Source organism: Mercenaria mercenaria, unplaced genomic scaffold (genome assembly GCF_021730395.1).
Source record: "Mercenaria mercenaria strain notata unplaced genomic scaffold, MADL_Memer_1 contig_4496, whole genome shotgun sequence".
NCBI lineage: Eukaryota > Metazoa > Mollusca > Bivalvia > Venerida > Veneridae > Mercenaria > Mercenaria mercenaria.
In genome coordinates, this window is record NW_026462727.1 from 34,936 (window position 1) to 47,409 (window position 12,474).

General features: G+C 33.2%; 1 protein-coding gene across 1 annotated transcript in view; it reads left to right on the plus strand.

The window, feature by feature from the left end:
• LOC128553920 (interferon-induced protein 44-like) overlaps positions 1 to 11,483 on the plus strand; it is a 38,185-nt gene extending 26,702 nt beyond the window's left edge. The window contains exons 4-6 of the mRNA XM_053535118.1: positions 3,057 to 3,197; positions 7,463 to 7,640; positions 8,060 to 11,483. Of these exons, the coding sequence (XP_053391093.1) occupies positions 3,057 to 3,197; positions 7,463 to 7,640; positions 8,060 to 8,337 (597 nt within the window). The 3' untranslated portion in view covers positions 8,338 to 11,483. The remainder of the gene's footprint in view (positions 1 to 3,056; positions 3,198 to 7,462; positions 7,641 to 8,059) is intronic.
• Positions 11,484 to 12,474: the final 991 nt, after the last annotated feature.

Below are 12,474 nucleotides of genomic sequence, written 5' to 3' on the forward strand. Positions count from 1 at the left end.
CGACTGAAAGTCTAAACAGAAACTGCTTACACACTTACTGGCATCCCAAATCTTAAAATTTTCTTAGGGGATAAAAGAGAAACAGGGTGAGGGATTGATGGGGAGCCACCTCTCGAGCTCTCCCCCTTCTCCTGCCTTTGGCACTAGCGGGACGCCATTTGCCTTTTTTTTTTTAAAGATATGATTATTTATCTTAAATACTTGCTTTTAGTCAAACAAAATGCCGACATACATAGAAACTTTAAAACAATACATTAAAATTTACAATGATCTGCTAAAGTTGGTCGATGTTGGAAAGTTGTTCTTGAAAAATATAATGAAATTGACTAAAAATCTTAATCCAGAATCGTTAACTTATAAGTACTGTATCCCGTGTTGGTTTTACAGACATATACTCTAACAAAATACAGAATAAGAAACCGAAAGTACACACATGGACCCTAGTATGTCGCAAAGGCAGAATCACTTGCCACCAGCAGACTTGAGATTAAAGAGAGAAAACAGAGGAGGACGGGCATTAATTACATATTACCCGTTTATGTGTGAAAGAGGTATATGTAATAGTATTAATGTAATTGCAGCACCAGCTGAGTGCACATATCCAAAAAGACCGGACAGACGGACAATCTTTTAAAAATATGTCCGTTGCAAATAGGCATACAGTTCATTTTTTTTAAAGTCGCAAACATTTGTATCGCAATAGGTAGAGGTGGAATACAGTCGTTAATAGGAGGTGATGACAAATGTAATTAAAGCAATGAAGACGAGAGGAAATAGACCGATATGAAGCTTTCATCGATGCTCGGTGCTCAAACTGTCTGCATATGTTTCCATAATCATGTGACACTCGAAGTATTTCTGAAGGCTGATTGATAACAGTAAACGTTTTATTTTCAGAAATAGAATGTAGAATATTTGACACTTATATGTAGCCATACTTTCTCTATCAAACGACGTTTCTATATGATTGATAATTCAAATCACTGTTTGCAATATTGAATTGTAGTATATTCGATACCTTTAATAAGAATTAACCGCCCTAGTGAAATAAGATAATTTATATAAACTATTTTTAAAGCAACTATTCAGACTTAATCTACATATGTACATGCCCAATTCTGTTTACGTGACCCCTGAAAAAGTCTAATTAAAAATGAAATTTGAAAATGCAGTTAATCAAATACGCATTATAACCAAAAGCAAGTTTAAATATTGAGGCTAAGTATATCACTTTCGACCATTGATCACAAAAATTATATTAATATTGAAGCGATAACATTATGAATACCATACGCAAATTCAAACTTATATGTGTAAATAAAAAATCATAATATGTTTGTCATTAAAAGGCTACTTTCCACTTTTTTAAATGCATACTGAAAATAAAGTTTAAAAATGTTTTTTTTTTTATTACAAATCAAATTATAAAACGTCCACAAAATTCATTTTTATGCGAAAGCAAGACATTTATTTATATGTTTTAGAATAGTAAGTATCTACATCTTTGTGAACATTTAATAAATGTTTCGTTCGTTGAGGCTATGGGCTGAGTAACCTTTGCTAGCATCTTCATGTCCTCATAGTTAGATATAGATATATATCTAATATTGGGAAAATACACTGAACCTCATTAAAAATGCAGCTGCTAAAAAGCTCTAAACAACTCCTGATTTATCTTAGGATTTTGCAAAATAATAAAATAGCCAGTTCGCATAAAAGTATGCTTCTTGTAACTTAAGGGAACTTAGATGCTTGCCTGAACAAAGAGCTTTTCTTAAAGCTGTTTTATTATCAGTTTCGAAAAAGAGTCTAAAATTACGAATATATTAAAATAATTTTCCAAATTTTGTTGTTTCGTGTTCAACTTCAAAAGCTAAGTTACTATTATAAGTTTATTAACGTTTAATTCCGTTTACACTTCAGAAGTCGTACACAACAGGTGTATATATCTATTCTGATATGAAAACAAATATTAATACAAATTGCTTACTAGAATTTTTTTTTAGAAAAAGTGTTGTGTTTCTAAGCAGCCCAGTGAACTTGTACAATATATACAAATGTTGATTGTTATCATCCTAAAACTGTCCTTAGACGAGTCATCCCTGCTTCAAAATAGTTGCTTTTAATGGTGTCAATTTGCAGAAATTGCAAAAATTAAGTGTAAAGCAACTTTTAGTTAACTCACTTTATTAACCATAAAATCAAAAAATAAAATCATGTGATTGCATAATTATACTTCAATGTACTTTTTAGATTTTATTGGCAATACACTTTCTATATGAGGTTGAAAATTCAAAAGTCTTATTAAGATTATTAGAAAGATATTGGTAAAAACCTGAGATTTGTCAGGTTGCCTGTTTAGAGCGTTCCTTCTGGGAATTTGTGCAATGTGATATGGGAAAACAGTATGGACTAAACATAATAAGATTATTTCACTGTTAGCATGTGCAGATGGAAACATCCGGCCTCGACATTCCCATCTGCACTTACAGCCATTGATAGAATCTTTTTCTTGCATACCATATTCCAGAAAACGTAGTAAATATAGAATCAAACGAACGACTCTTTTAGAACTATTTTCATACAGCAGCATATTTAAACAAAGCGCGGAAAATCAACGTCCGTCAGCTGGATACACGTCGCAACGTTTAAAAGACAAATAACAGTGTTTACTTCCTGTTTTGGTTATCGCTTGCAGCATAACATTTTGTATTTTAACTAAACCTTCGCTTTTGAATCGAGAAATTTTCTATAAGGAACAAAGAGGGACTATCAAGGTTATGGATTTTCATTCCGTTTCATGAAATAAACTATAGATTATTACATACGTAAATCTACCACTATATATAGTTCGTAACGCGTCATATACAGCACGAGAGTCATCTTACATCACGGTTTGTAAGATCGAGTTTTCCAACACCGGAGAAAATATCCGGAATCCCCGTGTGGTATGCAAGAAAAGAAAATCAGTCGTATGTGATTCTTAAGGAATTACATCTATTAAGACTTATTTTTGGTTAAAACAATAAATTTAAATTGAAATTCTGTTCTTTTAGTTTAAAAGGTTTAGAGGGGCAGGTTTTCTTAGGAACTTTCGTCTTTGCGACACAATGGGTGTAGAAGATGGCGAAAATGAAGGTTTCCATGTCAGTGATGTAGTGAACCTAATCGAAGGGCACGTCAAGGATACTTACAAAGTATGTTGTTACATCAAATGAAACATATGTGCTTACATGTATAAATACCGACAGAATGGAAAATTATGTTATCCTCGTCGTTATGTATAGGTTAATAAATGGAAGAGTGGCGCCTTTGAGTGATAATGGCCCCAAAGGTGATCATAGTCCGATGGCTTTTTTCTTATTCCAGGGCCATTATCACTCAGAGGCATGTCTCCCATGTATTTACCTGTTTATTACATGTTTACCTATAATATATTAAGAAAAGTTAATTGAGTCATTTTTAGGTACCAGCATCCATCTTCTGGCATAATGATTCAGCTTTTCAGTTTCGATATTATTTGTATAGGGGGTTATAAACCGTATAAAATCAAATGCCTTGATAGTTGTATTTTCTTGTTTATTGCATAATTTAAGGATGAAAATAAATTATTTCACGAAGAGTACACGACATTACGCTCAAGATGATAAACTTGAACTGAAATATATGCTGTTTTACCTCCATAGAACACAATGACGTTATTTCTGTTTACGGACATTAATTTCCCTCGCTAACACCAGGGCCATTATCGATAATGGCTCCGGGGCCAATTATGATAATGTGATAATGCATGGGGCAATACGATAACGGGAGCATTTTCAGCACCAAATTAAAATAATATTTAGGGCCACGTTTTACATGAAAAATGATCGCTATTTGCAAAATTGTATATATCTGTGGCTAGAAAAAATTCATGTTTTCTTCTTTTTTTATTGAAATGTCGACGCACAATCTTTCGCACAAGCAAATTGATTTTCCTATAAAATATAACGCCTTGGAAACTATTTCAGGCGTTGACAAATATAACTGTATATGGTTTTTTACTTAAAATATACCTTGCTATTTAAAAAAAAAAAACAGAAAAAAAATGAAGAAAAAACGGTGAATCCAACTACTAATCAATTTACAGAAAAGAAGAAAAGAAAGCGTCAGAACTAGAGCTTGATGATGCGCCTAGAGCCTCAAAAGCCTATTTATGATTTCTTTCACAACAGATTATACGATTATACCTAGATTTCTTTAAGGAAAGAACAACATTGTCCAACCTCTTTTGTTTAGTAAATAGCGATCTACGAAAACAACCCATCGACAGTCAACCTGGCCAAAAGTATGTTCAACATCATTTTGTGCAATTTTTGCACTTGAACATTATTTCAAAAGTGATATTGTCATTAAAAAATGATAAAGTTTTAATGTGTTGAACTGTTGAATAAAAGTGCCATGGTAAGTAAGTATCGTTTTTAAGACAAACATGCAATTCTAGTATACCGGTGTTTTATTTTTTATTTTTTTCATTTTTCTTAAAGTCAACCTCAAACATTTCAGTATAACAATTCCACTACTATGGTACCCGTAGGATTCATATATGTGTGTTTGTGGCTGCTTGAAGTCCCATTATAATTCTGAAATATCATTAATTTCCTTTGAAAGGAGATCATATTCAATTTGTTGAGCTCCCTAAATGGTACAGAAACAGCATATATTTGGTCTATGTTGACACTTTGTACTTCGAAAAATCATAGCCGCAGAACGCCGTTTAGTATTTTGTATGAATGTCAAAATGGGTCTTTCCGATGACAGTTCGTAATAACTCGGATGGATGCATAATGACTTCATTCGCATAAAAAATCAAATTATGCGTAATGGTGTTAACTATCATAATGCAAGATTGGTAAGAAGCCATTGAAGAGTAATTATATCTTAAATACCATTACTTTTTCGTAAAAACACAACAAATTTGCAAGAAACTTACGAAAGACATTTTCTTAGGTTTACGAGTGTAAACTACGTCATCAATTTTGGGTATCCATTTTCGTTTGCATAAATTAACAAATAGCAACCGGTACTTGACAGAAATCGGCTCGGTGAAAATAAAGATAAACATAAGTCTGTTTTGAAACTACTATACTTGTCTAATACAAAATTCACACCTTGCACGTGTTCCCCGTTATAATAGCTTTCAATCGACGTATAAACCAGATATGTAGACACCATTGCAATATCTCGCTCACAATTCACATTTGCACAAACCCTACTCGTAGGCGGTTAGGCAAAATGGTTGGTAAAAGTGTAAAAAATGCGAAGGAAATTAGGTCTTACATTTAGACTTGCGCTTCACTCGGAAGTGGTTCAAAGGACATTTATGCTGACATATGTGCTATTTATGGTAGTAATGAAATGTTCTTTTCCACAGTTTTCAGATGGGTTAGGAAATTTTGTGCAGGAAAAGGTTTCCAAGATACGATCAAAAAAACATTTACGAATATAGTAACAGGTGATGAGTCTTGGATACATTTCTTCGAACCGCATCGAAAAATTAGTAACCGAGTATGGCTCACCAAATATGCCAAAAGGCCTTGCATTGCTATGCAAGTGTGAAAAAGGTTATGTATGCTATATTTTTCACTACTAAAGGTCTCGCCATCTAGGTTCCTGTACCTAAAGGCAAGCCAATGAATGCCAAATTTTGTAAGTTCTTAAAAAGCTTCGCAAGTGTACTGGGCGTCATTACAAAGTTACCACTTAATATATACCTCATTATTTTTTTATACAATATCGACGTCACTTTTTCATGGCCTTTGCGCGGTCTATTACTCATAGACCTTGTCTGATCATGTCTCTTAGCCCATTTCATGACTGTCAGGTGAGAACAGCACATACGACGTAACATTTCACGACATGAAAGTTCGGCGTCAACCATGCCAATGGCCTGATGACGTTGATCGTGCCTTAAACGTGGCATTTTTAGCAAGGATATTCTGGGTCTTTTTTAACGTATTCCTTTTAGTCTGTCGACTTACTTTCAACGGTAAGAATGATTTGCGATAGAATTTTCGTACTTGTCGACATTGTTGGAAAAAAATCGTCTTTTTGCACGTGCAGCCCGTGCCTTAAATGGAGTTAACCGATTTTGACGAATCTTAACACCAGTTACGTCTCAGTTGCGTCTAAAATGTAGTCGTGATAGCTTTTAACACAGTCCAATTCGATTTTTAAAATATAAGGACCATTAGGTAGGTAACATTTCAGTGACGCTGAGTATATTTCCAGAAACGTCGACCTAAAACGGGTATCCGATGCATCCATTGTTACGTGACAACGCCTCGAGTCACAAGACTGGGATTGTGACGTCGTTTTTGAATGAACAGAGAGAATATGTTCTAGAATACCAACCCTATTCTCCGGATCTAGCCCCCTGTGACATTTTCCTTTTCTCTCGTCTCAAGAAAAAGCTTCCAGGCAGAAAATATACATCCCGCCAAAAGTTGGGGGCCGCCATATTTAACCTCCTTAGTGATATACCTGAAAAAGACTATCAGAAAGTTTTAAAGATTGGATTAAAAGATTGAGACGTTGTGTATCTGTCAAAGGAGATTACTTTGAAGGTTTGAAATAAAGATTTTCTTAATCCAACTTTTAATTGTCATTTAACACCATTGGTTGCATTACTTTTGATCCCACCCTCGTAGTATGCAGTCAATCTATTGTTGCGCAGTTGAACAGAACTTCTAAAGTTTCCAGTCATGTACACACGACCGGACATTAATTTTATGCACTAAAATATCTATTTCGAGAAATAACGGGACTTAAGATATACCAAAGAAAAATACCAAATAATCATTTGCCACTGTCAAATCGGCGTGGTAATGTCTTAACATTTTGATTTTTTATAAAATTTGATTTTAACCAAACAAGCATTATTTTTGTTTTGTAAGAGTCAAACCGACATAACTTGGGTTTTATGGCAATTTTTCCAGCTTTTGATGGTGGAGGAAGACCACAGATGCACCATCGGGCACCGATTCGGGTATTGGAAAGTACCTGGGTACAACCAACGATCTGTCGTTGGCCAACTGGAGTCTTCATGTACACATGAAGACTCGAACCCGAATCGTTAGGAGCGAGTGTTTACTTTGAAATGACCATAACCAATAAGTCACACAGGTCCTCAACAAGAAATAGGGAAATATAAACCCTTAGAATTTTTAAAATGGGTCTTTTAATTGAGTAAACGGCCTGTGTCACGCTTTAGCTATACGGAACACCATCAATTGTTTTATATTTATTCTCAACAAAATTGTTGAAAGTAAACAAATTTTTATTTCATAGGCTTACACTATTCCAACAAGTTAATCTGTATTAATTACCTTCATTGTCATTATATTTACTCGAAAGGAAGGTAAACATATAATTGAATAGAAAACTAAAATTGAGACTAAACACTTTAAAACGAAACTTTCAGTTCAATCCACGACATCCGTTGACTCCTGAAGATCAAGCCTATAACCCCTGCCCACAGGCAAAGGAGAAGATACATTGTGTAATCTTTGTAATTGATGCCGCGGCACTTGGTTCAGGATCAATATCGAATGATCTGAAGAGAAAAATCCAATGTTTGCAAGACGAAATAAAAGTGCGCAGTAAGTGAATGTACGACGATGAATGCTATATGTCAAATAATTTATAGAATATTTTTCGCCATTAGAATGCAATGCATGGCATGATATTTCATTTCCTAGGAAACATATTGCTTTTTTTCAATTAGACGTAAATACGCTTTTCACATATTGAAATACTACCGTTTAGAACAGAAGAATTGTGTAAAGCATATAATGCAAAGGTAGATACAATCTTTAGGTCACAGTTGTAGGGGGTAGATGTCACAGTAAATTTCAGTTTTGTCGTTGAAAAATATACATGTACATACATGATATTATATGTATACAGGAAGTGTTGCGGGAACAGTTTATAATGTTCGAAATATTGAATTCTATTGGAAGTATTTTAAGTCACATTATTGTGCTTAACATATCTAAAACAATTTTATTTCTATTTTTAGACATACCAAGAGTACTCATACTCACGAAAGTGGACCTCCTATGTGAAAAGGTTCTTGAGGATATTCAAAATATTTTTAAGAGCACAAAAGTTCAAAAGGCAGTAAAAAGGGCAGCGGAAATTTTCGCTATTCCAGAATCCAACATCCATCCCTTAAAGAACTACGAGGGAGAAATCGAAATTGATCCGATCATCAATATCCCATTACTGCTCGCACTGCGGCAGATTATGCATTTTGCATCAGATTTCTTAGAAGAGGACGATGAAGATTCTGACTGATTTTGTTGATTAATATGTTTGATTTTTTTTTAAAAATTTAAACAAGTCTTAGAATGAAATCAATACATAACATGTGATGGTTTACAAAACTTTAGAATCTTTCGAAAGATATATGTATATATTCATTTTTTTCTATTTTTCTATCTTTTTATTTATTTTCTTTTCTAACATAAACACACTCTTTTACTTCCAAAACTCTAGCTATCCATCAAAAACAAGTTGCCTGATGCATAACAAAAAAAGCGTTATAAGTCAATATATTAAAGAGGTATTTTTGCGAAACGGATCTTATTTATTCTGAAATATAGTAATTCGGTGGTATTCAACAAAATCAATATCGAATATCCGTTTCAGTCGTTATACTGTTGAAGGATAAATGAATTGACCAGTTTTTTTCCAACGAAAAGAGAATTTAGTTTTCGGTTTTGTACTTTGCAGATAATGAGGACATTATTTAGTACGTTCACGTTGTAGTGTCAACCGTGGAACCCTAGAGCATCTTCGGGTCAAGTATCATTTCGTTGATTCGCCAATACCGTAATAACTGTGTGGTATTTGATATTTTTGCTTTATTATTTTTCAACAAATTTAAAACATTTAAGAAATGTCTACTTTTAAGAAAAATAAAAGTTCCGTTTAATGAATACATGTAGAACTTTAACTTGATAAATGTCATGACATTCTGGAAACAAGGGGCTGCGTACAGGTCAGTTTATGGGTCCTGCCTCAAGGTTTGTTGAGTGTCAGTTTGAACTGAAGTGGGTTATTCATGTAGGCTGTAGGACCAAAAATATTGCTCCTAAATGTTTTATAGGTAGGTTATGGTTATTTATATTAAGGTCAGTTTGTAGGTTTTGCCACAAGGTTTGTTCAGGGTGAGTATAAGCAAAACTGGGTCATTAATGTGGTCTGTAGGTTATTTTACTTAGGTCAGTGTATAGGAATTGCCACACATTTTAATGAGTGTGATTATTAATTAAGTCAAGTCTATCATGCGGGCTAAATGACTATAAATGTTGTTTTTAAATGTTTTAATTTTAAAGGTGAAGGTCATATAAGGTTCAAGGTCATCTATATATAGATCAGTTTGTAGTTCTTGCCATAAGGATGGTTGAGTGTGACTTAGATCTAATCTATCCATTAATGAGGGTTGTAGGCAAAATGGTAAAGTCTGGTTAACCGTACGGATGGACGGACAAAACGGAATGACTGTTCAATTGCTATATGCACGGGACATAAAAACTGTGAGTTTGTTATCGATTTGAACAAATAATAGTATTTAAATTTTGTAAGTGCGTATTTTGAACGACATGAATTATAGCACGAGCTACGCATGCTCAGGCGACTATCACCAAAGAAACCACTGTGTTAGATTTAAAGAATGAAAATTAGTGAATAACAAATATTTTAATAAAGTTGCAAGACTACAATTAATGGTATATATCTTTGCGGCGTCTTTAAAGTACTTGAATGTAAACATTATTAAAGTTTTAATTACTTATACAATTCCACTGATCTGTCAATCAATAAACAAACAGTTTTCAAACTTCCAATTCTTTTGCAGTCTATATGGATTTAGAAGTTGTTTTATTAGTCAAAAACGTGTGATTTTTTTTTGCATGATAGACGTAATGGAAAGGAAACAATGTAAGATTAACGCAGAATAAAAAAAAAGGTCAGACAATAAAAAATCATTCTAATTGCGCCTATATATCCTCATATTTTGATCGTTAATACCGTGTGTCTCTTTAAGGAGGTAGGTTACCTTAATATTTGTATGTGCGCATGTCCAACCGGAAGCTAACGTGACGATTTACGACGACGTTTACGACAAACTAAATGTGTTTGTATGTCCATTCTTCTCAAAACAAATTATGAACCAGTCTTTGATCTGATGCTTCATGGTTTAATAATGCAGAAATAATGAATAAACTGCCGCAGAAACGCTTCAAAACTATGTTGACTTAAAATGACGTCATTGACGTCATAACGTTACGTGTCAGTTACCGCGCAAAATTAATAGCTTTTATTTTGAAAGTACGTAATTCTGTGCATTTTCTTTATTTGAACTATTTTCAAATAACCATTATTTGCTGAAATATTTTTATGAGTCTTTTGCTCTGAATAATAGTCCATCTTTTGCTTCTTTTATGTAGTTATATTGAAATGATATGCGGAATGTAAGAAAAAGGATGATGGTAACCAATGTTATTTGGAATATAGTTGGGTAAATGGTTACTTGTTACGGCCATTTTCAAATAAAAAAAAACTAGCAGTTTGATTTGTAGCACCTATTTTTCAGTTTCCGTTGATAATTTGTTACTTACATACTAAAACTAAGATCTAAAATGCCAAATTTCAGTAAAAAATTATGGTTTCTTGAATTGAATTGATGTTACCATGGTTACAATGGAAACAAAGCCCGTGACCTATGTATCTAAATATAAAATTCAAAAGCGTTGACATTGATCTATTTAAGGAACACAGCTTCAGCTTTTTATTTTCATTTCAACAATATCCATGAGAATAACAGCAGCATGCTGAACAATTTTTCTATGAAAAATGCCAGACGAAGGGTACTGATGTAAGTATTTTAAGCTGTGAAATTTGTTTGAATAAATGCAATAAACAAGAAAATATAACTTACGTTAGAAATAATATGTTTTCAAACTACATTAACAAGAAAGATAATTTTTAGATATAATAAAACTGCTCGAAAACGGAAATCTTATGTCTGTGGAGAAAATATTTCATGAAATAAATCATGAAATTTATTAAATATATTTTTAAACTCTTTTGTAAAATATCAAAATTTCTGTATGACATTTTTTTAATCTATTCCACACAATTGTAACATTATAACACTTCCAGAAAAGGTGTTCTATACGTTCCACTTACATGTTGCAGAAGTCACATAAGTTGGTCCTGGACTATTTAACTTTGGACAAAAAGATATTAGTTGGAATTATTAAATATTTATACTGAAAGATTGCGGTTTCCGTTGTTGCTTTAAATGTTTTACCATAATTTTAATCTTGCTTATATCATAGTTTCTAGAACCTGCTCATATTTCTTTTCAGACTTTATTTTACTTTTAATTGCCTTATATGTAGTCTGTAGATAGAGTTCCCGTATTAAAAATCAGTTAAAAACTTTTCGGTTTTGTTTTCATTATCTCGTTATCTACCAAGGAAAAGGATAAGTAAACATTAGTACAGACCAAGTCTCACAATGCAGCTCCTTCCTCAAAAACATTAAATGATCGTAACATTTTGAAGGTTATCAACGCGTAAATAGAGCAAACCCTTGAGGAATTATAATTTGCATAAGGGCTTTCAAAGAAATTAAAGATATAAAACTTGAATGTATCTTAAGGACACAGTGTGTGCCCCCATTGGTACATTTGTCACGAATAAAGGACAATAATTCAATAATGTTTGCTGTGTTAATGGGGTTTAGCCTAAACAAACATTTATAATTATTCTAGGTCATATATTTTTGAGCTTAGAGCATCACAAACGAAAATCCACTAATTTGGCTATTTCAAATGCCATAACTCTGTAATAAGCGCAAAGATTCTCCAGACGAATGCCAAGTGTGAAAGGTCACATCATGATAAATACTCAAGCAAGGTTTCATGAATTTACATTAAATACTTATTGTGCTAGGCACATAATAGGTGGAAATCTGCATTTTTAAAAACTATTTCAGGGACTATAACATTACTTTAAAAATAGGGGATGGAGCCGGCCAAAACTAAGAGGTGTGCAAGGTTATATCATGATAAAGACTTATGCAAGATTTCAACCATTTATATTAAATACGTTTTAAGCTAGGTGCGTCAAAAGGTGAAAATGTGCATTTTTTACTATTTTAAGGGTCATAACTCTTAAAATAGTGGACGGAGCCAGACAAAAATAGAAAGTGCGCAAGTTCATATCATGTCAAAGACTCATACAAGGCTTAATCAATTTATATGAAATACTTTTTGAGCTAGGCGCGTCACAAGGTAAAAATGGGCATTTTTGCCTATTTCATGGGCCATAACTCTAAAAATAAGGGGCGGAGTCAGACGAAAAGTAGGAGGTGCGCAAGTTCATATCATGATAAAGACTCACGCAAGGTTTCATCAATTTA